Source organism: Oryctolagus cuniculus, chromosome 7, assembly GCF_964237555.1.
Source record: "Oryctolagus cuniculus chromosome 7, mOryCun1.1, whole genome shotgun sequence".
NCBI classification, from domain to species: domain Eukaryota; kingdom Metazoa; phylum Chordata; class Mammalia; order Lagomorpha; family Leporidae; genus Oryctolagus; species Oryctolagus cuniculus.
This window is the reverse complement of record NC_091438.1, coordinates 22,798,354-22,826,054: the sequence shown is the minus strand read 5'-3', so window position 1 is coordinate 22,826,054 and position 27,701 is coordinate 22,798,354. Positions and strand designations below refer to the sequence as shown.

At 57.3% G+C, this 27,701-nt stretch overlaps 1 protein-coding gene across 5 annotated transcripts; it reads left to right on the top strand.

Moving 5' to 3' along the window:
• The first annotated feature begins 8,979 nt into the window (after positions 1–8,979).
• NOS3 (nitric oxide synthase 3) lies at positions 8,980–27,608 on the top strand. 5 transcript variants are annotated; one of them, NM_001082733.1, is given in 26 exon segments: positions 9,057–9,220; positions 10,818–10,941; positions 11,317–11,465; positions 11,629–11,791; positions 13,003–13,094; positions 13,189–13,330; positions 13,483–13,622; positions 13,743–13,917; positions 14,373–14,474; positions 15,071–15,265; positions 15,390–15,463; positions 15,663–15,807; positions 16,026–16,130; positions 19,963–20,030; positions 20,382–20,498; positions 20,611–20,785; positions 22,799–22,931; positions 23,063–23,141; positions 23,281–23,468; positions 23,981–24,153; positions 24,464–24,674; positions 24,753–24,840; positions 25,800–25,921; positions 26,306–26,454; positions 26,744–26,938; positions 27,040–27,201. In NM_001082733.1, coding segments are annotated over 26 exon segments (3,630 nt in total).
• Positions 27,609–27,701: the final 93 nt, after the last annotated feature.

The following is a 27,701-nucleotide window of genomic DNA, read 5'->3' as shown; positions in this document are numbered from 1 at the left end:
ATATTAGAGCCAAACACAAACACTTCCGTATTTTAGATGAGAAAACAGAGATTCAGAATGGGAAGACCTTTCATGAAGGTTATGTCACAAGTTGGAAATGGAGCTGGACAAGCAGTCAGGTCTCATCATGCTTAGTGAAATGGTTTTCTCACCACACTCATCCAGGTTGGGGGTTACACACGCATATAACAGTAGATAAAGAAATAGAGAATTCAAGTTCAAAGTGAGAGTTGTATGTGTGTGTCCGTGCATGTGTGCATGTGTATGTGGGGGGGGGGAGCGCGAGCTGTGGATATAGAGGTGACTGTGTCAGCTTTTCAGAACTATGCCCTATTTATTCTGTTAAAATCAGGCAGAATTCAGAGCATGGCGGGGCGAGTTGATATGGGAATGCTAACCCAACTCTAGTTCCAAGTCCTGAAGGGACTCCCAGGGTCATCAGATACTGAGCCAGCCAACACCAAGGGCCAGAGAAGAGAACTCAGTTCCAACTAAATCTGCCTTCAATCATCTCCATGATCTACTCCCAAACAATTACCCATCACTTTCTGTGTGTTCCACACTGTGCAGGGTTCCTAGGGAAATTAGATGTCTACAAACCAACCAACTCCTGGCTTTACTAAGTTAGCAATTAGTATACAGACAATATTACAAGAGTAAAATACGATTGACAGCAACTGACAAGAGAAGCTACATCACGGTAGATCCCACCTTTACAAAGTGGGGCTGACCATGAGTTCTTGACATTGGAAGAGGGAGAGAATATTTTAAGGTTGGAAGGGCAAAGGAGGTATTTACAAGAACAGATGGTTTAGGGAAAATTTGACTGAGATGAGAACCATGGTCAGGGCCTCATCTTTACCCTCCTGGAAACCACCAGTCCAGTGCAGGTGAGCATGTGAAGGTAACAACAGAGGCCACTCCATGTGCAGGGGCCCAGAATGTCCAAGAAGAGAGGATTGGGTCTTTCTCTTCTGAAAAAGAAAGGGCCCAGAGAGCTCCCCCTTCTGGATCTGTGAGGCAGAGCTTCATGGAGCTTCAGGCTCCTCTAGGAAATGGGATAGCAGTTCCTAGAGTGGTCCAGGCTGGAGTTTAGGGAATCAAACAGAATGGGAACCTAGGAAAGCTCAGGCTCAGCAGCAGCAGCAGCAAACACACCAGCGAGATCTTTTTAGCTGGTCTCTGGCAGGCCACTGAGAGTCAAGGGGCCTACAGTCCATTGGGAAAGCAGAAGCGAAAACAAATGTCACAGTGACTGAAGGTGCATCAGGGTTTGGGGTCCAGATTCCCATATCCCATGAATCAGCAGGGGAATGCTGGTTTGCAGAGAGGGCCTGGCCCCTCTTGGGGCACCTGAGAGGCAGCAGGGAAGGGCTCTGCCGAGACAACCCCCTCTGTGGTTGCTACAGAATTTCCATGCTGGGCACACTTGATGCTCAAAGCTCTGGTTCCCAAGAGACTCAGCACCACAGCAACCACACCAGGAAACTGGGCCAGCCTGAGGGACGGAACGGGAGGAGAGGAAGAAGGGAGGAGGGAAGAAGGGGACAGGGCCTTCCAGGCAGGCCAATCCTGACAACTGAGGTCCCTCAAGTCTGGAGGGACCTTAGAATCTTACATTAGCAGATAAACAGTGTGGCTTTCTCTGTATGGCTCCCAAAGCCTGAGACAGGGACCCCCCTCCCAGGTCATCATTCAGGACACCTCAGTCTGGCCCTAAAAATGTCTGGGTCCCAGGGATGATGGGCAATTTCAAGACCCTATGCACGTTAAAACATTTGCATGCACACTGATGTTCTTGGCCCAAATTAACTTTGGAGGGACAAGGACCAGATGAGGAGACAGGTCAGTGAAGGAGACCAGGACACACTGCCCATGTGTACATGCACACATGTGTTTATACAGAGACACACACGTATGTGCACATGTTTACATATGCATATACATATATTCAGTCGTGTGTTTACACAGATACACCTCGACATATATACATACACATGTGTGTTCACACAGACACATATATGCATGCACATGTGTTTACACACCCATGTGTATACATGCACATGTATGTTCACACAAGAGATGCACACCTACCTACATACATTAATATATGTTTATACAGATACACACCCACATATATGCGTGCACATATGTGTTCACACAGACACATACATACACACATGTGTTTACACACATGCATATATGCATGCACTCGTGTTTACAGAGATATGTATATGTATGTACATGTGTTTATGCACCCACATATATACATGCACACATGTGTCTATGCACACAGGTACATGCCCACGTGTACGATACATATATGCACACATGTGTCTATGCACACAGGTACACGCCCACATGTACGATACATATATGCACACATGTACATGCTTTAGACCAAGTGTTTGAAAACCCAGAGTTCACACATGGAGATTCTAACCCCCAGTGTGATGGTTTGGGGGGGTGATTAGGTCAGGGGTGGAGCCCTGGTGGATGGGATTAGTGCCCTTATCAAAAGGGCCCCAGAGAGCTTTGCCCCTTCCACCACTTGAGCACACAGTGAGAAGGCATCAGCTATGAGCTAGGAAGTGGGCCCCCTCCAGACACCAAACCTGCCAGCACCTTGATCTTGGACGTCGGGCTCCCAAACTGTAATGAATACAGTTCTGTTGCACACAGGCCACAAGGTTCCTGGTGTTCTGTTACAGCAGCAGGGACAGACTGAGATACACGCACGTATTTGTATGCAACCCACAGGCACAATAGCCACTCAGGGCAGTAGGCTGGACAGGAAAGTCTAAACCTCAAGGGGAATCAAGGCCTACAGATTCTTGAATTCCTCTCAGGAAGTTAGGCCAACCCCTAAGGAGCCCCCAAAGGCTGGGGGTCATCACCACCACTGGGCCAGGGCCAGGGGGTTCCGAACACCTCTCTGCCACATGACCTCTAGGCCAGTGGGAGGCCCAGGAGGTAGAAGAGTCTGGATCAGCTCAGGCTGCTCCCTGAGCTGCACCCCAGGGAACACACTTGAGAGAGGGAGACTTCTTCCCACAGAAGCCACAGTGCCTGATGCGCATGCCCTGGTGGTGCTGGGCACGGCTCCCTGCACCTTCAGGCCGCCACATCCCATGTGGTCTGTGCTGGAAGCAGACCAGGGCACGAGAGTTTGGGGGTGGGCTGCTCATAGAGTCACCTGCAGCAGCTTCAGACTTCTGCAAAGGCGCCATCCCTCAGACTGGACTCAGAGGCACACACCCTTGGCTCTTTGCTCTCTCCCTTGAGTCTCTGATCCCAGCACTTTGCACAAATCTCTCCTCTTCAGCTCTCTGCTGCCCTCAGGTGGCTGTCTGGAGAAGGGCCAGGGCTGCTGGAAGGCGGCCAGGGTTCACACCGCAACGCCTTTCTGATAGGCAGCTCCTTCCAAGCCTGGATCGATCGGTCTCTCAACAGCCCAGGGGAGCCCCTGCCTCAAAGCTCTCCCCAGCACCCACTTGCAGCCCTGCAGCCTGGAAGCTGAGCAAAGCTTACCATTCCCTACCAGCCTCTGACACACAGCCCCAGTGAGTTACATCCTGGGGGGGATTCCTCCCAGGCCGGCAAAGGCTGCCCCCTCCCCGTTCCTGGCTTTGCTCGCCTCCCTCCTCTCCCTTCCCCTCTTCTCCCCACCCAGGCCTTGCCAGCAGGCAGGAAGGAAGCTGCTCATAGTGGAGAGGGTGGGGCACTTCCAGCTCACACTGAACAACCCGGAGTTGGGCTATAAAGAGCGAGGGCCTTCCGCTCCCGTCACCCACTGCCCTCCGCAGCCCCCGCGCACACGCCCTGGGCCCAAGGCCTTGCCTTCCTGACTCAGGGGCCCCAAGGTCAGGGCTCTGGGCTTGGTGGAAGACATGAACAAGATTTGCCACCGTCTCAGAGTTCAGGGCAGCAGGGGCCCAGCCCTCCCCAGGAAAGTGGTCCTTTACCCACCATGGGAAGCCATCATCCTGCCCATGGGGACCAATGAGGGTGGGGGGCTGTGCTGGTCTTCCCAGCAGCGGAGCTCGGCCACTGTCAGGGAGGGAGGGGCTGGGAGCCCAGCCAGATTTTCTCCACAGCCCCAAGCAGCTCTGAGACCCCATGCTGTAAAGTGCAAGCTACTTCCTTTTTTTTTTTTTTTTTTTTTTTTTTTTCAGGAAGAGTTAGACAGTGGGAGAGAGAGACAGAGAGAAAGGTCTTCCTTCTGTTGGTTCACTCCCCAAATGGCCGCCACGGCCGGCGCTGCACCGATCCGAAGCCAGAAGCCAGGTGCTTCCTCCTGGTCTCCCATGCGGGTGCAGGGTCCAAGCACTCGGGCCATCCTCCACTGCCTTCCAGGGCCAAGCAAAGAGCTGGACTGGAAGAGGAGCAACCGGGATAGAATCCGGCGCCCCAACCGGGACTAGAACCTGGGGTGCCGGTGCCATAGGCAGAGGATTAGCCTAGTGAGTCGTGGCGCTGGCCAATGCAAGCTATTTCCTGTCAGGAGAGCTATAACCCTAAAACCTTGAAAACTGGTCTTTTGGGAAATACTCTAAAATGTGGTTGACAGTACAGGCAGTCAGCCACCATGACATGGAAATCTAAACACCTCGGCCGCAGGGATGCGGCAAAAAGCAATGCCCTGGGCTGGCGCCGCGGCTCTCTAGGCTAATCCTCCACCTTGCGGTGCCGGCACACCGGGTTCGAGTCCCGGTCAGGGTGCCGGATTCTGTCCCAGTTGCCCCTCTTCCAGGCCAGCTCTCTGCTGTGGCCAGGGAGTACAGTGGAGGATGGCCCAAGTACTTGGGCCCTGTACCCCATGGGAGACCAGGAGAAGCACCTGGCTCCTGCCATTGGATCAGCGCGATGCGCCGGCCGCAGCGCGCCAGCTGCGGCGGCCATTGGAGGGTGAACCAACGGCAAAGGAAGACCTTTCTCTCTGTCTCTCTCTCACTGTCCACTCTGCCTGTCAAAAAAAAAAAAAAAAAAAAAAGAAGAAGAGCAATGCCCTGAAGGGGCAGAGCCCAGGGAGGGAAGTGGAGGACCCTGCATCAGCACCGGAGGAACCAGCATGGCTGAGCAGGGTGCCTTGGGGGAAGTTAGGACACGCGGGGTAACGCTGGCCGGCCCCAGGAGAGGGGGAGACGGAGGCTTCCCACCCACCCAGGAAAGCCTCCCCTTGTGGCTCCTGTGGGAGTCAACACGCTGCTTTGGATGGGACACCCGCATCCTGTATCAGGTGCGTGGCTTCCAGCCCCAGCTACACTCTCTTCTCCAGCTTCCCGCCAATGCACACCCTGTGGGCATGGATGAAGTCCTCGGGCTCCTGACAGCCACGTGGAGGCCCAAACGGAGTTCCCAGCTCCTGGCTTTGGACATGGCCCAGCCATGGCTATTGAAGGTTGCAGGCATTTGAGGAGGAAATCAGTGGATGAGTGACCTCTCTCTCTCTCTCCCTGATAAATATGTTTTTAAAATCAAGTAAAAGACATTTATAAGATTGCCTATTGATTAAAAAAAAGAACTCGGCGGGGGGGGCGGTGCTGTGGTGCAGTGGGTTAACGCCCTGGCCTGAAGTGCCAGCATTCCATAGAGCGTTGGTTAGAGACCTGGCTGCTCCACTTCCAATCCAGCTCTCTGCTGTGGCCTGGGATAGCAGTGAAAGATGGCCCAAGTCCTTGGGACCCTGCATCTGCATGGGAAACCCAGAGGAAGCTCCTGGCTCCTGGCTTCGGATCAGCATAGCTCCAGCTGTTGCGGTCAGTTGGGAAGTTAACCATCGGATGGAAGACTTCTCTCTCTCTCTCTCTCTCTCTCTCCCTCCCTCTCTCTGTAACTCTGACTTTCAAATAAAATAAATAAATCTTAAAAATTAATTAATTAATTAATTAAAAAATAAAAAAAAAAATAACTCGGGCCTCGCCTGGCCCAATGCTGATGTACTGAGCCATGCCCGGCTGTTCCAGTAGCCAGACTGTGCTGCCTCTAGGACCCCTCCCATTCACCCAGACCCATCTAGTCTCAGCCAAATCTCTTCTCGGCACCTCCTCTCCAAACACAGGCTTGAGTCTCTGGGGTGCAGCAGGAAAAAAAATAGCCTCTGTTTATGAAACACCTGCTCAATAGAGGGTGCTGAGACCCAGCAGAGGGCCCCAGGCAAGCAGAACTGTCCTGTGTCTTCCAGAGCACCCATCGTCATCCGGGCGAGTGCTCACACACACCACAAGCTGCCCAAAAACCGTGACTGGGAACAACCAGGGGAAGAGACATCCCCAAGTCCTGGGTACAGGGTGACCCGGAGCTGCCTGGGAAGCATAAGAAGGGGGTGCTGATGATCCCAGAGGAACCAGCCTGGGTGTCAACTGGGTCCTCCCGAAGGCAGGCCCAAGAAGGAGTTAGAAGCCTAAGAGGGGGGCTGGTGCTGTGGCATAGCAGGTAAAGCCACCATCTGCAGTCACGGCATCCCATATGGGCATCAGTTCAAGAGCCGGCTGCTCCACTTCCGACCCAGCTCTCTGCTATGGCCTGGGAATGCAGTAGAAGATGGCCCAAGTCCTTGGGCCCCTGTACCCACCTGGGAGACCCAGAAGAAGCTCCTGGCTCCTGGCTTCAGATCAGTGAAGCTCCAGCTGTTGGGACCAATTGGGGAAGAGTGCTCTCTCTCCTCTTTCTCTCTCTGCCTCTCCTTCTCTCTATGTGTGTAATTCTACCTTTCAAATAAATAAATCTTTAAAAAAAAAAAAAAGAAGTCTAAGAGGGCCGTTGGGGGTATTGCCTCAGGAAGATGGCAGGGAAGCTGGGGGGAGCAGGATTGGCCAGAAGAAAGATCTGGAACAGAGATGGGGAACCTTTTCCCTGCCAAGGGCTATTTGGATATTTAGAACACCATCTGCAGGCCGTACAAAATTGTCAACTTAAAAATTAGCCTGCTACAGATTCAGTGGATTCTGAGTCCCACCTGCAGCTGCCTTGGTGGGACCAGACCCAGGGAGTTTGGGGGCCTAATATAGTACAAGGGCCAGACCCTCCCGTACCTGATCCATCACAAGATGCAGGTCTGACACCTGTGGGCACAGGGAAGGAAGAAGAAAAGCTCTCAGAGTCTCGAGCAGCCCAGCAGAGACCCCAGCATCGGGGGTCCCACCTGGGCAGGAATGATGAGCCCCCTCCCTCCCCCAGGGCTCAGGGACGGTCTGAAGCTTCCAGGGAAGCACGAGGCTGTGGACGGAACGCCGGGCGGAGCCCATGGGCACGGCAGCCGGAGGTAGTCGGCCACCAGCACTGCCTGCAGCAGACACCTGCTCTCTAACAGGGTAGTCGGGGCAGAGTCCGCCCAGAGCTGCCAAGGGCGGACTAGGAGGAAGGGGGGAGGATGTTTCCTTAGTCAGAGGGAAAAGAAAATGTGGAAGGGACAGTACAAGCAAAGGCCCAGAGGCGGACTGCACAAGAACGATTTGGGAACCTGTGAGAAAGCCCACGTGTGTATCACGGGCAGCACCCTGGGAAAGCTGAGGGCCAGCCCAGTGCGTCGAGGTGGCTTTGGCCTCGGCTGACAGTTTCTGGGAGAGCCAAGGCGTGCTCTGGGAGGTATCTGGCAGCGGCATGGAGCCCAGATGGAGTCAGGCTACAGGAACAGCCTGTGGCCTGTGGTGCGGCCAAGACGTGCTGAGGACATGGGCATCTCATGTTGGCTGTCACCTGGGGATTCGGCCTGAGCACAGGCCTCCTGTCTGTCTCCTCTGTCCTGAGAGAGGGCAGCACACCACCGGTGTCTGGAAGCAGGCTCCTCTGTTCCACCCTCCACCCTCCACCCTGGGGGACCCCACCTTGTTGGTGTGACCCCAGAGTTCTCAGCACAACCTGTTCCGTCCAATCTGCCTGCCACCCCCCGCCCCGCCCCAGGCCCAACCCAATCGTATCCTCTACTGTTTTCCAAAGGAGTCTGGCCAACACAAATCCACATGTTTATTTGTCTGCCTGTCTGCCTCTCCCAGCCGCCACCTCTCCCAGTCTCTCGGCTTCCGTTTCTTTCACGCAGTTTCTCTTCGTCTCTGAGGTCTCAAATCCACAAAGCTCAAACCCCTGTGGACCCAGATGCCCAGCTCATGTCCTTTATTCAGCCCTCAGATGGCACAAAACTACAAACCCCAGCATGCACTACCACGTGCAGTGCCTGAAGAGTGTTAATAGGCCTCACCTGCATTCTGGGAATTGTAGTTTCCCCAGCTTCCACACGCTGCCCAGCGTCGAGCTCTCTCCACCATGGGCAGTTCTAGCCTCTACCCGATTGCCCCGTCTCTGCTGACTTGCCACCCCAGGGAAGCATGCGTCATTGAATGACAGGCTGGGGGTGGAGGCCCTGGATGGCAGCTTCCTGCTCTTTTGTGTCCCCCACTTGAGTCATGAGGGGGTTGGGCGGGGGTTCCAGGAAATTGAGGTTGGGAGGGGAAGGGATCCCCTAATGTAACACACAAGGACAAAAGGTCACTGGATCCTTGCTGGGCCTGTATTCCCGAGAAACCACAAGTGGGAGACTGGTGAAAGAGAGAGCCGGGGGTGACCCTAGAGGTCCCTCGTGCTCACTAAGGGAGTGGGGCTCCAACACCCTTGCCACGACGCAATGCTCACCTTCCACCTGCCCTTCAGGGAAAAGCTGGCAGGGGTAGGTCCAGGGCCTGCTCTGACTATGCAAGGGTCTTTCTGACCTCCAGTTGTCCCGCCTGCCCGCCTGTCCCAGCCACTGTGCCCCAGCTCCTGCACTCCAGCCCCAGGGCCAGCGGGACACCTGGGTTCCCACTTATCAGCCCTGGCCCTCCTGGCGGAACCCAGACGTCCGGCCCCCCACCCTCTGGGCCAGCGGGCGGGCGTGGAGCCGAGGCTTTAGAGCCTCCCGGCCAGCCTTGTTCCTGTCCCATTGTGTATGGGACAGGGGCGGGGCGAGGGCCAGCTCCAGAGAGCCCCCTCCCACTGTCCCCTCCCCTCGGCCCCCCTCCCCACTTCCTAAGGAAAAGGCCGGGGCTCTGCTGGAGGGAGCCACAGAGTTGAGGCGCGCTGACATGGGCAACTTGAAGAGTGTGGGCCAGGAGCCCGGGCCACCCTGTGGCCTGGGGCTGGGGCTGGGCCTCGGGCTGTGCGGCAAGCAGGGCCCAGCCTCCCCAGCACCAGAGCCCAGCCGGGCGCCCGCATCCCCACCCCCAACCCCTCCAGCGCCAGACCACAGGTAAGAGCTGCGCGGGCTGTAGACAGACAGGAGGGCAGTGTCAAGGCCCGAAGCCCAGGGCAGGGACAGCTGGAGCCTGCAGCCCGGCCAGGAGGGCCAGGTGGCCAACCTGAAAGGGCTATCAGTGGGGACAGAACAGACGGAGAGGCTCAGAAATGAGGCCAAGATGAGGACGGGCCAGGATCAGGACAGGTGAATGAGGGGGCACTGGTGCTGGCTAGAGTCAGGCCAGGGTTTGAATGCTGCTCTGCCACCAAAGGCTGTTAGACTTCAAGCAGGTTGCTTAGCCTCTCCCAGCCCCCATTTATGTAAAAATGGTAATTCTGACCCCAAAAGGCTGTGAGTTTTTAGCACAGGGCAAGCTTTCAACAAAGAGCACTGCTGATTATTTCTCTGGAGAAGAAAGGGGCCGGGGAGGGGTCGTCCCAGGAGGGTGAAAAAGTGGGGTGGTATGGGAGAGGGAGCCAGGCCAGGAAACCTTTAGGTGAGGGGCTGGGAAGACAGAGCCACCGGGCTCTTTTCTCCTGCTCCAGGCCCCAGCATCCTGGTGGCCGTCAGCCCCAAACTGGATCCTGCCGCCTCAGTCTGCAGAGTAGGAGCGTCCTCCCTGGACCAAAACTCCCTGGAGAGAGGAAGACTGAGGGGCCTGGTGGGGGGCCAAGCAGGCAGCTGGGCTCCAGGGCAGGGCTGAGGGCCCGGGGCCTGCGGCTCAGGCGCACCCGCGGCCCGAGTCCCTCCCTTCCTCCCACAACTGGCCGTAGGCTCTGGGAGGAAATGATAAGGACTGGAAGCCTTCCCTTCACACGATGGCTACTGTCAGGAGGGGGTGCGAGTGGGAGAGAAATCAGGACCAAGGACTCCCTCTTGGGGCCTCCCTCCCCTCGGGCGTGCTGGGCTCCATCCCCCTGGAGGCAGATAGGGCTTGAGGACACCAGCGTTGGGCCATTTCTGTTGCTATTACAAAGTCCCCGAGACTTGGGGCTTTATAAATAATAGAGGTTTATTTTGGCCTGAGGTTGTGGAGCCGGTGTCTAGTGATGACTTTCTTGCTGTGTCATAACAAGGCATTGGTGACCCAGAGCAAGCTGGCCAGAGAGAGCCCACTTTGATACCAAAGCCACTCGTGCAATAACCCATTAACCTGTGCATGGTTAATTCATCCACGAGAGCAGAGCCCTCGTAACCCGGTCACCTCCCCCAAAGCCCTACCACTCATCACGCCAGCACTTGGGACAGGAAACCTGGGGGTACATTCAAGCCCAGGTAGCACTCCGTCTCCAGAGGAAGGCAGGTGGGCAGCCCCAGGCTTGGCCAAGCCACCAGAGGCCGGACACAGGGATCAGGCCAACGGGCGCCAGCTGTGCACTCTCTGGCAGAAGCTGTGACTTTTCCAAGCCTTGGATCCTTTTATCTGTACTGGGAGTGGGGGTGCACCATTGCCTCCCTCCTAAAATGGTTGTGAGAGACGACAAAAAAAAAAAAAAGGTAAGGTAGCATTTTGCAGACAAATGATAAGCCAGCGAGAACCATTATACTGTAGGAAGGGCCCTGGGCTACCTCTAGGGAGGCCAAAGGGAAACAAATCTCTCTCCCACAGCCCCAAACCTAGCTCCAACAGTCCTCCGCTAACTCGGCCCCCGGAGGGGCCGAAGTTCCCTCGAGTGAAGAACTGGGAGGTGGGCAGCATCACCTACGACACCCTCAGTGCCCAGGCACAGCAGGTGAGCCCGGGCCCCATCCCACGTCTGTGGGGGTGAGGTGGGAGAAGCCGGCTGAAACTGGTCTCGGGTGGGAGCCAAGCAAGGAAGCTGCACCTTGCTCCAAATCAGCCCCTGGTTTCCAAAAACAGGTGAGGAAAGAACTAGGAAGAACCGAACAGCTGCAGGGCATGCAAGGGGCTTGGGGGGCCCTCTGCCTCTGGCTTTCACCCCAACTCCTGGCTCAAGTTCTGCCCTAAGCCAACTCAGCCTCATCACCATGTCCAGACTCATAACCTCCCTGGACCCATCCTCCCTCCAAACCCCAATTCCTGCCTCCAAGCCCCCTCCCCCCTTGACTTGATGCTGACCTTTATGCTTCCTGCTCCCCTGGCCCAGGACGGGCCTTGCACCCAAAGACGCTGCCTGGGCTCCCTTGTGTTTCCCCGGAAACTGCAGAGCCGGCCCACCCAGGGCGCTCCACCCCCTGAACAGCTGCTGGTTCAGGCCAGGGACTTCATCAACCAGTACTACAGCTCCATCAAGAGGTGAGGCCTCCGCTGACACCCACAGCCCTCCTCGTCCCACTGAAGCCCTAGAAACATGTGGTTGCCCTCCCCACGCCCCTCTCCCTCCCCAGTCCCCACAGGGCCCCCTCTCCCAGCATTCACAGTGCCTGCCTGGCCCACCTTCTCATCCTGTCCTCCCCAGGAGCGGCTCCCAGGCCCATGAGCAACGGCTTCAGGAAGTGGAGGCCGAGGTGGCAGCCACAGGCACCTACCAGCTTCGGGAAAGTGAACTGGTCTTTGGGGCCAAGCAGGCCTGGCGCAACGCTCCCCGCTGTGTGGGCCGGATCCAGTGGGGGAAGCTGCAGGTGTGGCCAGCGGGCGCGTGTCCAGGACAGGGCACGGGGACCAACAGGGGAGGGGGTCGGGTAGCTCCTGAGGCTTCCTGGAGGGAAGGGGGTGGTCCTGAACAGCGGGGACGGCCCCTGCCTGTTCTCTTAGAGACTGGAAAGCGAAGGGGATCAGCCCCATCCCCGGCGCCCCTGGGGAGCCCTCAGCCCAGTAGCTAACATCTGGTGAGTAAGTCCCAGCAGTGCCTGGGCTGGAAGAGGAGAAAAATCTAGAACCACAGAGTGGAGGAAGGCAGCTGAGCGGGATCCCTGGGTGTCGCTGAGGAGCAGGGGCACCTCTGGGTGGCTGCTTCTCCCAGCCCAGTGTTGGCGCCACACCCCCGCTGCTCCCTCCCAGCTCCGCACCACCTCAGCCCCACCATCCTCCACAACTGGCCTACACACTCTGTGCTAGTCCAGATTCCGGGAGCGGCCTGTGGCCCTGGCACGAAGGAGCGAGTGACCCACGGAGGAACTGACTTCATGGCCTGGGGACTCTTAGCTGTAACTGGCCACCAAAGAATTTGGAATAAGGCCACGTGCTCAGCAAACCCCAAAGGAGTCTCCAATAAAGTAACAGCCATCCTGGCTGACCTTGGCCAACCCTTCAAGTTGTTCAAAGCTTCAGCTCAACTTTGAACGTGTTTGAGCCTCTGTAATGAGCCTCACTTGCTGCTGTGTGCCTTGCTTGGCCACCACCACCACCCCTGAGCCCGGAGCAGGCACGGGACCTCCCAACCTTCCCCAGGGGGCCTCTTCTCATCCTAACATTAGAAGCTGGGCTTGACAGGGTCCCTGGAGGCCAGCCCAATAGCAGTGCTCAAGGACAGCCCGACTCCGACTGGCGCCACCTGCCTTTGCTTGAGCACATGGGTAACACGTAATTCGCCTCTCTGGCAGCCGAAGCCCTTCCCCAAGCATCGGGAGCGACTGGGCCCCTCTCTGTACCAGATAGTGAGTCAGCTTCTACAGGAGTGAGGAGGAACCTGCCCCAGCAGGGACACAGGGCAGGAAGGGGGCCTCATGGAGGCAGATGGCCGGCTAGGAGCCCCTGAGAAGAAAGAGCCATGGTGCACAGCGAGTGGCTCCCCCAGCCCCGGCCTCCTTCCCAGCAAGCCACACACCGAGACCCCTTTGGGCTGGAACTCAAAACCACACCCTTCACCTTCCCCCTACCTCGGTGCACTCAGGTCTTCGATGCCCGGGACTGCAGGTCTGCACAGGAAATGTTCACCTACATCTGCAACCACATCAAGTATGCCACCAACCGGGGCAACCTTCGGTGAGTGCCCTCCCCTGCACTGCGCCGGACCCCAGGCAGCAGTGAAGGAGGCGCTCTGACCGGCTGTCCCCTCTCCCCGCCCCCTCCACTTCAGTTCAGCCATCACAGTGTTCCCCCAGCGCGGCCCGGGCCGCGGAGACTTCCGGATCTGGAACAGCCAGCTGGTGCGCTATGCGGGCTACAGACAGCAGGACGGCTCTGTGCGGGGGGACCCAGCCAACGTGGAGATCACCGAGGTGGGGAAGCCAGCGGCGTGAGGCATGGGCGTCGGGCCAACGGGTGCAGGCAACGGGAAGAGGGCATTTCTGGTTGAGATGAGGATGGGAGGTGCCCAGGAAGGGGTTTCCAGGGTGGGCACGGGCACCCACCACTGCCTCGCTCCCCACAGCTCTGCATCCAGCATGGCTGGACCCCAGGAAACGGGCGCTTCGATGTGCTGCCCCTGCTGCTTCAGGTCCCGGACGAGCCCCCAGAACTCTTCACTCTGCCCCCTGAGTTGGTCCTGGAGGTGTCCCTGGAGCACCCCACGTGAGCACAAAAGGGTGGGGTGGCGGTGGCAGTGCCGGAGCCCCTTGAGGAGGGGCTGTGGTATGGAGGGGCCCTGGTGCAGGCCCCACAGGCTGCTGACCCCACGCCCTGCACCCCCAGGCTGGAGTGGTTCGCGGCCCTGGGTCTTCGCTGGTATGCCCTCCCGGCAGTGTCCAACATGCTGCTGGAAATCGGGGGGCTAGAGTTCCCTGCAGCCCCTTTCAGCGGCTGGTACATGAGCACGGAGATCGGCACACGGAACCTGTGTGACCCTCACCGCTACAACATCCTGGAGGTGAGAGCCACGCCCCTCGGGCCTGCAGCCTGACCCTCCCTGGGATCTGCAGAACGCCAGCCGCCCGGAATCTGAGGCTCCCGGCTCCAGGGCTGCTGCTTCAGACAGACCTGAAGACAAAGCTCTGGCGCCACGGAGGCCCAGGCGCGCAAGCGTATGTGTGTGTGTGTGTGTGTGTGTGCGCGCGCGCGTGCGTGCCCAAGATTAGGATCTATAGCTTTCAGCAAATTCTCAGAGGTTTTGACTCAAAAGAGGTAAAGACTCATTTTAGAGATGAGAAACGCAGGTGCAGGACTAAAAGGCAATGCCCCAAGTCCTGTTTCCTGTTTGGGATGCCTTTGCAGGCAAAAACCTGACCCAGCCCCACATGAGGTGGGCGGGCCTCCCCACAGCACCCGCCAGCCTCACTCCCCTCAGCCTCTGTCCCTACCTATACCATGAGCACCCTTCCCCAGGATGTGGCCGTCTGCATGGACTTGGATACCCGGACAACGTCGTCGCTGTGGAAAGACAAGGCGGCGGTGGAGATTAACTTGGCTGTGCTGCACAGTTACCAGGTGCAAAGGCTGGACTGGCCGGGAGGGCCCGGAGCTGGAGTGGGTAGGAGAGAGGGAGGCACTTAGAAACCGCTGCAGGATTTGGACAGGTGCCCCAACAAGTTCCACAGCCCAAGTGCCATGGAGCACACTGGGCCTGCAGATCTGGAACTACACTACTTCAGGTGCAGTAAAACCAGGCCTGGTGTGTGCCAGAAACTGATTCCCGGGGCAAAAGCTGTGGCACCACCTGGATTCTGGCAATTCTAACACTAGAGCAGAGAGAATTCTTGGTATGAGGAGTGTAATGCATGCTGGGAACTATAGTTTAAGGAAACTAGTGCCGACTGAGTAGCTCTACGGGTTCTCACGAGTTTAGGATTTGGGGGTTAGGGTGGTAATGCATATGGATACCTGAGATCAGGACTGCTCTGGCACGTTGAACTTGGTGCACGCCCATGCAGGCTGCAGTTTGGGGGATGACACTGTAGTGTCAGAGGACACAGTATACGTTATACTTGAGCGACCCGGAGTGCAGTATGCTTTCGGGTGACAGAAGGTAGAACGGGCAGACTCTCTGGGCCACATCTGAGCCGAGCCCCCCTCCCCCACCCCAGCTCGCCAAAGTGACCATTGTGGATCACCACGCTGCCACAGCGTCCTTCATGAAGCACCTGGAGAATGAGCAGAAGGCCAGAGGGGGCTGCCCTGCTGACTGGGCCTGGATCGTGCCCCCCATCTCGGGCAGCCTCACTCCTGTCTTCCATCAAGAGATGGTCAACTATTTCCTGTCCCCTGCCTTCCGCTACCAGGTGCCCACCCCAGCCGGCTCCTGCCCACGTGGGCCCAGTGCTCGCTAGCTAAGCAGCTCCAGGAACCTCTAACCTTTTGTTTTCTTTACTCATCTCCCCCCGCCCCCCAATCACTTCCCTGCAGCCAGACCCCTGGAAGGGGAGTGGAGCCAAGGGCACTGGCATCACCAGGAAGAAGACCTTTAAGGAAGTGGCCAAGTGGGTAACCTAGAATCACCACCCTTCTCCAGTGCGCACCCTGGGGGAACCCAGCCCAGCAGCGGCCTAGGCCCACCACCCCAAAACTTTGCTGTGATGGGGTTTGGACCCCTGCCCAGGGAGGCCCCCTAACCCGGTGCACCTGGGGAGGTCCCACCTCTGTGCACCTGGGATGCCCTCACCCAATCCTCGCCTGCAGTGCAGTGAAGATCTCTGCCTCACTCATGGGCACAGTGATGGCAAAGAGAGTGAAGGCCACAATCCTGTACGGCTCCGAGACTGGCCGGGCCCAGAGCTACGCGCAGCAGCTGGGGAGGCTCTTCCGGAAGGCGTTCGACCCCCGGGTAGGGCTGAGCCCACAGGGGCAGAGACCTGGAGAGGGGCGGGGGTCTGTCAGCACCTTCAGAGGTGCCCGGGAGAACCGGAGAGGGTCACAGGTGAGGACTCAGAAAGAACCTTGGAATCCACAGGGATTTCAGGAATGGAGTCCAGCCTGAGGGAGGAGGCCCAGGCAGCAGGTGCCAAGACTCCCCAAGGACACCTGTCTTCTCCTTGCCCACAGGTTCTGTGCATGGACGAGTATGATGTGGTGTCCCTCGAACACGAGACGCTGGTGTTGGTGGTGACCAGCACATTTGGGAATGGAGATCCACCAGAGAATGGAGAGGTGAGGCCTGGGAGGACAGGGCCCCTGTGAAGGGGCCCAACACTGGGGTGGCTGGACAGGACCCCCCACACAATCCAGGACGGAAAGGGAGATGTTGAGAGGACCACAGAATGGGAGTGCACCTGCTGCTGGGGCCCTCAGCCTGCACGAGCCACAGTCCAGGCTCACCTATATGGCTGCCCACAGACACAGCCCTGCTTAACTGGGTGCCCCTCGGTCACTTCTGTTAACAGAACAAGTTTTTAATATGAGGAGGGCACTTCCCAGCTGGCCAGAGAGGTTAGGCTGTTCCAGGAGTTGACAAATGAAAAGAGCAGAGAGACTCCACTTAATACACAATGTTGGTTATTTTTTCATTTCTTTTCTTTTTATTTGAGATAGAGAAAAAGAGAGAGGGCAACAGACAGAAAGAGGGAGAGAGATCCCATCTGCAGGGTCACTCCCCAAATGCTCATTAAGAGTCATGTTGAGCCAGGAGCTGGAACTCAGTCCCTACTGCCCCCCTCTCTCCTCAGCACAACTGTCTAGATGCCAACACAGATTAGGTAACTTCACTTGTTCAACACAAAACTATACCGCCACCACTGGACGTGTATTGGTAGCCATTATCTTTCAGGCAGAAGCCTCTCTATGCTGCCCCAAGCTATCTTCGTTTCTGGCCTCTTCTCTGCTCTCACTCCTAGGTATCACAAGGCTTATTAGCAGTAAGCACCTTCTGAAGTCAGTCAGTACCCTGCAGCAAGTGCGACACCTGACAGAGGTCTCCTCTTGGCCCCACTGTCCCTTTCAGCCCTCATTCTGATCTGCCTGTTACAGGAAGCCAGCACATCGGTCTCCACATCTGTCCAGCGTCTGGTGGCAGCCTTCTTGCTGCACCACGACATGACAGAGGGCATCACACAGTGAGACAGAGGAAGTTTGCCAGGAAGAGCCCGCCTCAATAATGAAACCACTCCCTGATAACCCATGAAATCTGTGAACGGATTAATCCATTCCTGCAGTGACAGCCCTCATGATCCAATCCCCTCACCACCCCCACAAAGGCCCCACTTCCAAATACCATTAACTTTGGGGATTAAGTTTCCAAAACATTAATTCTGGGGGTCAAACAGTCACATCATAGCAGCACCATCGATCAACCCTTTGATAAGCATAAAAGTAGTGTATACACTCGTGCAAGCCCTAACAATATACAGAGCACTTCCATGGCCCTAGAAGCTTCTCTCCCAATTCCAAGTCATCTCCTCCCCGACTGCCTCCCTACCAGAAGTAACCACTGCTGCGACTAGTTCCACCTGCTCTGTCACATCATAGGAATAGAGGCAGGCAGTATTAAGCTTCTCTCCACCTGTTTTCAAGAGTCACCCGTTGCCGGCGCCGTGGCTCACTAGGCTAATCCTCCGCCTTGCGGCGCCAGCACACCAGGTTCTAGTCCCGGTCAGGGCACCGGATTCTGTCCCGGTTGCCCCTCTTCCAGGACAGCTCTCTGCTGTGGCCTGGGAGTGCAGTGGAGGATGGTCCAAGTGCTTGGGCCCTGCACCCGCATGGGAGACCAGGATAAGCACCTGGCTCCTGCCTTCCGATCCGCGGTGACCATTGGAGGGTGAACCAACGGCAAAGGAAGACCTTTCTCTCTGTCTCTCTCTCTCACTGTCCACTCTGCCTGTCAAAAAAAAAAAAATCCACCCATGCTTTGCATGACTCGCTATTCCATTCCTTTCTACTGCTGAGTAGCGTCCATTGCACGAATATCCCATTTGTTTACCCATTCCCCTGTTGATAGACACTTGGGCTGTTTCCAGCTTGAGGCTATTATGAATAAAGCTGTTGTGAACATTCTTGTACAGGCTTTGTAGCCTTATGTTTTCATTTCTCTTAAATGAATACCGAGGCGTGGAATTTCTTGGTCACAGGCTAGATGCATGCTTAAGTCCTTTCTTCTTTTAAATAAAACTACTGAACAGCCAAACAGACTGCAGTGTACCCGTTAAGATCTGTGCACTTCGATGTCTGTTAGGTTTACCCCCAACTTTTTAAAATGGAGCAAATCTAGGAATACATTTCATGGGAAATGGGATATATTCAAAAAAGATTAAAAGAAAACTCGCAGCGGTATTATAGCTCATAATACCATGAACTGGAAAAAACTCAAACGACTATCAACAATAGACTTAATAAGTAAATCGTGGAAGCTCAAATTCCAATACAGCAATAAGGTGAACAAATTACAACCGCACGCAATACGATGAACCTCACATGTGAAGTAAAGGAAGCCAAGCACAGAAGACATATGAGGGCTCTTCAGAGAGCTTAGCGAAACGCACATTATGTTTTACTAATTCCATTTTCCACCAACCTTTTGAAGTGTCCTCACACTGCAGGATTCACTTTCCTACAGAGCTTAGTAATAGGCAAAACTAATCCCTGACGTCAGAAAGCAGAAGCATGGTTAGTCACCCCAGATGAGGTGAGGGGCTGTGGGGACTTGCAGGGGACACACAGGTGAATGCTGGGATGCTGGTAATGTTTGTTTGTTTGTTTGTTTGTTTTTTAAGATTTATTCTATTTATTTGAAAGACAGAGTTACAGAGACAGGTAGAAAGAGAGGTCTTCCATCCACTGGTTCACTCCCCAAATGGCTGGAACAGCCAGAGCTGAACTGATCTGAAGCCAGGAGCCAGGAGCTTCTTCTGGGTCTCCCACGTGGGTACAGGGGCCCAAGCACTTGAGCCATCTTCCACTGCTTTCCCAGGCCATAGCAGAGAGCTGGATCCGAAGTTGAGCAGCCAGGTCTTGAACCAGCATCCATATAGGATGCCAGTGCTGCAGGCTGGGGCTTTAACCCGCTACACCATAGCGCCAGCCCCAGTAATGTTTCCTGATGGAATGCTGCTTGCATAAGGAGGATGTTGGATTTGTGAAAATATGTGTGCTTTTCTGGATATAGGTTACACTGCAATAGATAATTCAAAAATGAAATTCAAGTCATACATGCCAATTATGGTGAACATACAGAACCAGCACTCAAATACCTCCACCGTTAGCATTGGGAGGTTATTTCCTGGTAGCTTTTGTTCTATGGGAAGGTTTGTTCCGTGTCATTCTAAGCTATTTTCATGGCAGCACTAGCAGTGGTGCCTTCTGAGGAGGCTGCCTGACGCCCTCCAGGGACAGCGTCTGCAGAGAGAATGTAAGGCGACGTCCACCCATGAGAACTGGCTGAAGCATTAGACTGAGCATAGCCAGTTCTGACATGGCTGAGGCAGCGCCACCCCCTGCCCTGCTGCTGTAACCATCATCTGACTACACCATCAGCAGCCCCACTGCAGACCACCCAACAGAGAGACGCAAAAGACGCAAGGAGCATGGATAACTGTGTGAGCACTGTGCACAGACCGCCCAGGTCTCTGTCAGTCAGAGGGAAGGCACACGCCACAGTGGACGTGAGTGCCAGACTGTGATGTGATGTGATGAGTGACGTCGATCTCGATGTGCTGACCTGGAAAGTTCCATGAGAGGTGATTGGCAGACACTGGCTAAACCTAGCATGGTCACATTGTTACCGTCTTTAAAAGACCATCAACACAAAAACGGGCTGGAGTTCCCTCCTGTAGCACACACACCTCGGATGCTAAGACGGGCAGGGTAGGGTGGCCTTTCTCTTTTGCCACTGTAATGTAATTTTTCAAATAGGCCTCTTTTGAAGTGTTCAAAACACATAAAAATTAAGAGTTACAAGTTAATAAGAACCAGCCTGGTGTGGTTTTAGGCTTCTGTATAGTCTGAGATACAATAGAACTAACGGCGATGCAAACACCTCCCCTCCCGGCAGAGTTTTGCAGCAGCCCTGATGGAGATGTCCGGCCCCTACAACAGCTCTCCGCGGCCAGAGCAGCACAAGTGAGTGTGGGCAGGTGGGAGACCGGCAAGGGAGGGGCTCTGAAGAGCTCCCCTCTGTGCCACAGTCGTTTTCCCCATAAGCTGGAGGGCAGAAGGAGGAGGGCTGAGCCCCCATCACAGCCTCAGGGGGCCTTCCCTCCCTGGGAACCTGCCCGCTCCCAGGCCCCAGGATTCTAAGAGGCTGGGACAGCCCTGAGGTCCCTTCAGAGAGGAAAGGGAAGCAGAGCAGCCCCCCCTGCCCCCCACCACCAGCCCTTCCCAAGAGCAGGGCGCGTCCCACCCCAGAGGCAGAAAGCCTCAGATGTGTCTCCCGCTCCCTGTGACACCCCCGTCTTTGCTCTCTCTTACCAGGAGTTACAAAATCCGCTTCAACAGCGTCTCCTGCTCAGACCCGCTGGTGTCTTCTTGGCGGCGGAAGAGGAAGGAGTCCAGTAACACAGACAGTGCGGGGGCTCTGGGCACCCTCAGGTCTGGCCACTCTCATGGGGATCAAGGGGGGTACCCTGGGCGGTCAAGTTGGCTGGGCAGACAGGGGCTGGGTCGGGGTCTCTAGTGGCAAATGCCCTGCCCTGCCCGCCAGGTTCTGTGTGTTCGGCCTGGGCTCCCGGGCATACCCCCACTTCTGTGCCTTTGCTCGTGCGGTGGACACGCGGCTGGAAGAGCTGGGCGGGGAGCGGCTGCTGCAGCTGGGCCAGGGCGATGAGCTATGCGGCCAGGAGGAAGCCTTCCGCGGCTGGGCCCAGGCCGCCTTCCAGGTGAGCCCCTTTGCCTGTCCCCTATGTCTGGCCCCTCCAGCCTGCCAGCCCCCTTCTGACTCATGCCACAGGCAACACATCCCCTCTGTGCGTTCACTCCCTTCTTTTTAAGTTTTTTTTTTTTTTTAAAGATTTATTTTCTTTATTTGAAAGGCAGAGTTACAAAGAGAGAGAGAGAGGGAGAAACAGGGATTTTCTAACTGCTAGTTCACTTCCCAAATGGCTGTAACCACCAGAGCTGGGCCAGGTGGAAGCCAGGCTCCTGGAACCCCATCCAGGTCTCCCACGTGGGTGCAGGGACCCAGGCACTTGGGCCGTCTTCTGCTGCTTTCCCAGGCGCATGAGCAGGGAGCTGGACTGCAAGTGAAGCAGCCAGGACTTTGATGGTGCCCTTAAGGGATGCCGGAGTGCAGGCAGCAGCTTAACCCCCCGTGCCTTCCCTCCCTACCCCTGCACTACTGAGGACCGAGATGCTCACTGCTGCCCTGACTCTGTCCAGGTTTCTGGTCACTTGCTGCTCCTTCCAAACTCCTCCCTCATTTCGTCCCTGCACAGCCAGTCCTGTTGTCTCAAGTAGTGGACAATTTGGCCCTGTGAACCACAGAGGTGCCTGGCCCCAGCAGCACAGCTGAAGGGAGCAGGCAGGATTGAGGGTCAGACGGAAGTGAGGACTGAAGCTGATGCCAGCACAGAAACCCCAAAAATCTGAAGCCAGAGCAGCCGGGGCAGTGCCTGGACGGGAAGGCGTGGTCTGAGGCCAGAGGAGGGTGGAGGGTGCCAGGGCTGTGACTCTCGAAGCCTGCTCTTCCACAGCAGGCAGCTCTGCCTGTCTGGGGATTTTTGCTGGAGTTGAACAGACTCATTCTTGCCAGTGCTGCCTGTCATGCTTCGGCACAGTGCCACCCCCCAGAGCCCAGAGCTGGTTAGGACCAATGGGGAGGAGGAGGAGGGTGTCCCAGGATGCAAGGGGATGGGGAGGGCTGCCTGGTGGAGGGGGCAGGGTCTGCTGGGGAGGGGGCAGTCAAGCTGGAGCAAAAGGTCCAAGGGGGGTGGAAGATAAGAGTTGAGGAATTTGGACAAAAGGAGCCCCCAGGAGCTTGGGGGTGAGGGGAGACTACAACGTAGTTTCAGGAACACTACAGTGGAGGTGCAGGATCAATCAGAGCAGGACCAAACTAGAAGCAGGAAGAACGAGCCAACAGGGGTGGTAGCAGTGGCGTAAGGAAGGAAGGGAGGGGGCCATGGGAGGAAGGAAGAGATATAAGACTGTGCACACACCACAAAAGAAAGATTAACAGGAGCTGGTGATAGGGGCTCAGCCAATCAGAGATGAGCCCTGGGCTGCACGCCTGGCTCTGGCCTGTTTGCTGGACGTGTGCCTGACCAGAACAGATAGGATGTGCAGCCTCCTGGGAGTCCTGCCCCATGGGACACCCACCACCACCAGAATCCTGTGTCCCTCTCTTGGAGCACTTGCGAGCTATGCACACTGTGCTAAAGGCTCCACCTGAAGTCTCTCGCTGAGTCCTCACCAGAACCCAGCGAAAAATAAAGATGGGGAAAGTTGGGCTGTGAAATTCAAGTTCAGCAGGCGGGATGTGAATTCAGGGACACAGACGCCTTCACTGAGCTACCAGAAGCCAAGCACCACGCTCTCTGGGATATGGGATTGATAAGGGAACCATTGGGTGTGACAAATCAATAGTGTGCAGAGGAGTGGCGGGCAGTGCCCCTGGGCCCAGCAACCAAGCCAGAAAATGGACTAGAGGGCAAGGTCAGTGCTGGTCTCAGCCTCAACTTCCCTCCCGCTGCTGCCAGGGCTGCCCACCCCACAGGAGCCAGCCTCAGACAGGCTTCTCCAGCTCCTGAAAGTCACCCAGGAACGGAAGGAGGTGACCAGGGAGCCATCGGGCCCAGCTCTACCTCCACGTCACCCCCGCACACACATGGGGGCTCATTAGGGCTACTCCCCAGGGACAGAAGGTCCTCCGCCCTGACTCTCTAATCCCCCAGGCCTCCTGTGAGACTTTCTGCGTGGGAGAGGATGCCAAGGCTGCTGCCCGGGACATATTTAGCCCCAAACGGAGCTGGAAGCGCCAGAGGTACCGGCTGAGTACCCAGACCGAGGGCCTACAGTTGCTGCCAGGTATGGCTCTGATCTCATCCTAGGACTACTGGTTCTCAGGGGTCCCTGGGGCCCCAGAACTGACCCATCGAGGGGCCAGGCCCTTCTCCCCAGTTCAGGCCCAGTCGCCTCTGCCCCGCCTTCCCCCCCAGGTCTGATCCACGTGCACAGGCGGAAGATGTTCCAGGCCACAGTCCTCTCAGTAGAAAACCTGCAAAGCAGCAAATCCACGTGAGGGAAACTGCTTGCCCCACCCTCCTGCCCTGTCCTGGCCCCTCCGTGCCCAGACCTCGGTGCCCTCTCCTCCTACATTCTCTCCTCGCTTCTCCTCTCCACGATCCCTAAAACTACTCCCTGTCTGCACCCACAGCCGGGCCACAATCCTGGTGCGTCTGGATACTGGTGGCCAGGAAGGGCTACAGTACCAGCCAGGGGACCACATAGGAGTCTGCCCACCCAACCGGCCTGGCCTCGTGGAGGCGCTGCTGAGCCGTGTGGAGGACCCGCCGCCACCCACGGAGCCTGTGGCAGTGGAGCAGCTGGAGAAAGGCAGCCCTGGTGAGGGGCGCGGGCTGGGGCGGGACAGCGAGAGCCTGCACCTCCCCCAATCAGGCTGGCCTTAAGCAACCAGCCCCGTCCCCAGCGCCCCACTGCTGGTGCCGAGCCAGCCGTGCCATCCTTGCCAGGTTGGCCTTGTCACTGGGTGGTTCACAGCCCCCCACCTCCCACACCACCAACGGGTGGCCCCCTCCCTCTGGGATCTTTCCAAAGGCTCCCCTGGGGCAGTCCAGCTTGCTCTGTAGGTGGCACCGAGGGGATCTGCTGCTACGTCATACCTGGGGTTAAGAAAGCTTGGGGGCACTGGGGCAGAGGAGCCCGAGGCCCACTCAGTCCAGCCAGGGGTCCCTCGAACACTGGAGACCACCTAACCCTAACCCTAACTGGAGACCACCCAGATAGGCAGGTTCTCTGATGAAACATGAGGCATGGTCAGTCCCCAAAAAGCAAACATCAGTCCACATGATGCAGGAGGCCTCCTCCTCAGAGTTCCCTGTGCACCCCCTCCCCAGGTGGCCCTCCCCCCAGCTGGGTGCGGGACCCCCGGCTGCCCCCGTGCACGCTGCGCCAGGCTCTCACCTTCTTCCTGGACATCACCTCCCCACCCAGCCCTCGACTCCTTCGACTGCTCAGCACCCTGGCTGAAGAGCCCAGCGAACAGCAGGAGTTGGAGGCCCTCAGCCAGGTGGGGGCCCCATCAATCAGAAAGTGGGGACTAAAACGCAGGATGAGCTGGAGGGTGGGGGTCCTAGTGGCAGGAAGCCCCCGTGTAAGGTACTCCCTGGACTTTCCTCTCCTGGTTAACATGTACTGGTGCTTTAAGACCCAACTCCAGGGTGCTAACTCGTATTTGGAGCCTAGGGTCTTAAAGAAACACTTTTGACGTGCACTGAGGCGGCAGAAAGCCGAAGGCAGCTCAGCTGAGAAGGGGCCAAGGAGGTTGGTTGGCAGGCAAGGCTGTGAGGCTCCTAGCCCATTGCATCCTGCCCTGCCAGGACCCCCGGCGCTACGAGGAGTGGAAGTGGTTCCGCTGCCCCACGCTGCTGGAGGTGCTGGAGCAATTCCCGTCCGTGGCACTGCCTGCTCCCCTGCTCCTCACCCAGCTGCCCCTGCTGCAGCCCCGGTACTACTCAGTCAGCTCGGCACCCAGCATCTACCCAGGAGAGATCCACCTGACTGTCGCTGTGCTGGCCTACAGGACCCAGGGTGAGGCTGCATGCAGGGTGGGTCTGGCCTCAGCAGAAGCGGGACAGCCCCTCACTGGCCTTTCCTCCCTTCCCCTAGATGGGCTGGGCCCCCTGCACTATGGAGTCTGCTCCACGTGGCTGAGCCAACTCAAGGCTGGAGACCCCGTGCCCTGCTTCATCAGGGGGTAAGTGAGCCCTGCGGGAGGGAGAGAGCTGTCGAGAGGGCGAAGTGAAGGTGCCACAGGCATGGCTGGGGACACAGGAGGAGTCAGTGGGGGCTGCACAGGGCCAGGGTACTCACTCTGGGGGGAGGGAGGTGCTATTGGAGGCATGGGGGACCCCTGTGACACGGCAAGGATGGAGTGTCGCTAGGTCGCTTCAGAGCTGATGGGGACTCAGGGCCCTGTCCTCAAACCACAGCCCTGGAGACAGCTGCGATCCCATCAGCAGGTCCTCTTGCTCTTGAAAGCGTGGTTTCCATGTCTCCCTCTAAGTCCTGGGCTCCATCTGAATGTGGAAAGCATGGCCTCTGGAAACAGTGGTCCCTGATTCCCCCTCAATCCAGAGAGAACGAGCCAGAGCAAAGATCACTCCTGGTCACACCGATATGGACTTGGGAGACCCGGCCCTCGTGTTGCATCCAGAAGTCTTACCTCTGCCCCGGCAGCCAAAAGTCTCAGGTCCCAGGATGGCACCTGCTAGGCCTGGTCACCCAGACCCAGCCAGAGGGCTAAAACCGTACCAATCAACTGAATACCAGCCAAATGCCAATACTGAGGCCATTGTTTAAAACCAACACCGTCAGTGAACCCATTGTAAACCAAAGTCTGTCCCTTCCCCTCACCCCCATATTTCCTAACTTCTCTAAGCTGAGCTATACAAGTATTCTCCAAGCCGGATCGAGCTGTTTCCTTTGGCCCAAGCTCCAGAAACCAAAGATGCAGGGAGTTGCCGCTGGCTGGCAGTTCTTTTAACAAACACACCATGCTTATACCACCAGCCAGACCCTGTTCTAAGGCCTTCAAAAGTATGGACTTCCTTCTCGGTGGAAACTGGGTTCTCCTCTCTGCATCCCGCCTGCCTGAGGCTGGTAAAAAGGAGGAGAGTGGGGGGTGGGGGCTCTGATCGAACGTCTCTTCCCTAGGGCTCCCTCCTTCCGGCTGCCACCTGATCCCAGCTTGCCCTGCATCCTGGTGGGCCCCGGCACCGGCATCGCCCCTTTCCGGGGGTTCTGGCAGCAGCGCCTGCATGACATTGAGAGCAAAGGTGAGGCTGGGGGCGTGTGGTGGGAGGAAGTCACACCATCTAGGGACAAAGGCAGGTGGGGAAGAGGCCAAGGACGCCACAAAGGTGAAGAGAAGCTCATTAGCACAAAGGGGTACCTGGGGGGCCAGGGCTGGGCCCTGTTTGGCTTCCTGGTGCCTGATGGAGGTTGGGACGTGACACAGGGTGCTAATGAGAAGCCCTACAGGCGAGGGACAAGGAACCAGGGAAGCCGCAGGGCCTCTGTGGAAGCGTCCTGCACGCTCCTGGAGGCCCAACAGCCCAAACAGCGGATGCTTCAACTCAAAAGGTCAACCCGGGCATTGGGTGGCCAGTGGGAGGCACTGCCGGGGCCGCGCCCTCCCAAGCCGCCTTGTCGCCTTGCAGGGCTGCAGCCCGCGCCCCTGACTCTGGTGTTCGGCTGCCGATGCTCCCAGCTGGATCACCTGTACCGCGACGAGGTGCAGGACGCCCAGCAGCGCGGAGTGTTTGGCTGCGTCCTCACCGCCTTCTCCAGGGAACCCGACAGCCCCAAGGTGCGCGACTCTCAGGGCGCCGGAGGGACCTGATAGGGAGAGAAGGAAGGAGCGAGGCGGTCCAGCTAAACGCGCCCGGCCCCGGCCCCGTACCCTCTGCTCCTGCCCAACAGAGCTCAGACACCGAGCCCACCCAGCTGGCGCGCCCGGCCCCCGGCGGGCCGCCCCTCGCCCCGCCCCGCCCCGCCCCCTGCGGTGCCTAGACCCCCGCTCCGCGGCAGGCAGGCCCCCGCGCTCACCGCGCAGACGTCTCACACACCACGCCTGCCCCCTTCCGGCCTCCCCTCAGACCTACGTGCAGGACATCCTGAGGACCGAGCTGGCGTCTGAGGTGCACCGCGTGCTGTGCCTCGAACGCGGCCACATGTATGTCTGCGGAGATGTCACCATGGCAACCAGCGTCCTGCAGACGGTGCAGCGAATCCTGGCCACCGAGGGCGACATGGAGCTGGACGAGGCCGGTGACGTCATCGGCGTGCTGCGGGTGCGGAGGGGGCGGGGCCCGAGCCGGGGTTGGGGGCGGGGCCAGAGGCGCGGCTCGGACCCCGGACTCGGGTTCTGATCCGCTGAGCTTCTTCCCGGCAGGATCAGCAACGCTACCACGAGGACATTTTCGGGCTCACGCTGCGCACCCAGGAGGTGACAAGCCGCATACGCACCCAGAGTTTCTCCTTGCAGGAGCGGCAGCTGCGGGGCGCGGTGCCCTGGGCGTTCGACCTACCCGGCTCCGACACCCCCGGCCCCTGAGAGCCCCCCCCCCCGGCTCTCCACACTGGTTCCCAGAGAGAGCAGGGCCGGCCAGCGCCCTCCCCTCCCGAGTGCCTTCCCACGTGTGCGGGGGCAGCTGCTCAGCTTTCTTCCCCCAGGAATGGGCCAAATGCGCTCGCTCGCTCCCTCTCGCCCCTGGCCTGGGCATCCCTAATCCTGGTAGGCCCCTCCCAGCAGCTGTATGCCAGGGCCTACTACTACTACCCATTAGGTGAAGTTTAGCTTCCCCTTCGTTTCTCGGGAGTGTCTTACCCTCAAAGCCTAATCTCTAAATCATTCAGATATTTATTATTGTTGAAGATTTACGGGAAGAGACTGTGCCAGGTGTTACGACAGCCACTGACGCCTAACCCCAGCCCCGGTGAATTACAATTGTAAAATCACAACTTTCGTGTTTTAACTCGGACTCATGGGGGGGTGGGGAGTCTTTGCCGGGGAGCGCCATGTACTCCATGTGACCCACAGTGTCCAGCCAATCG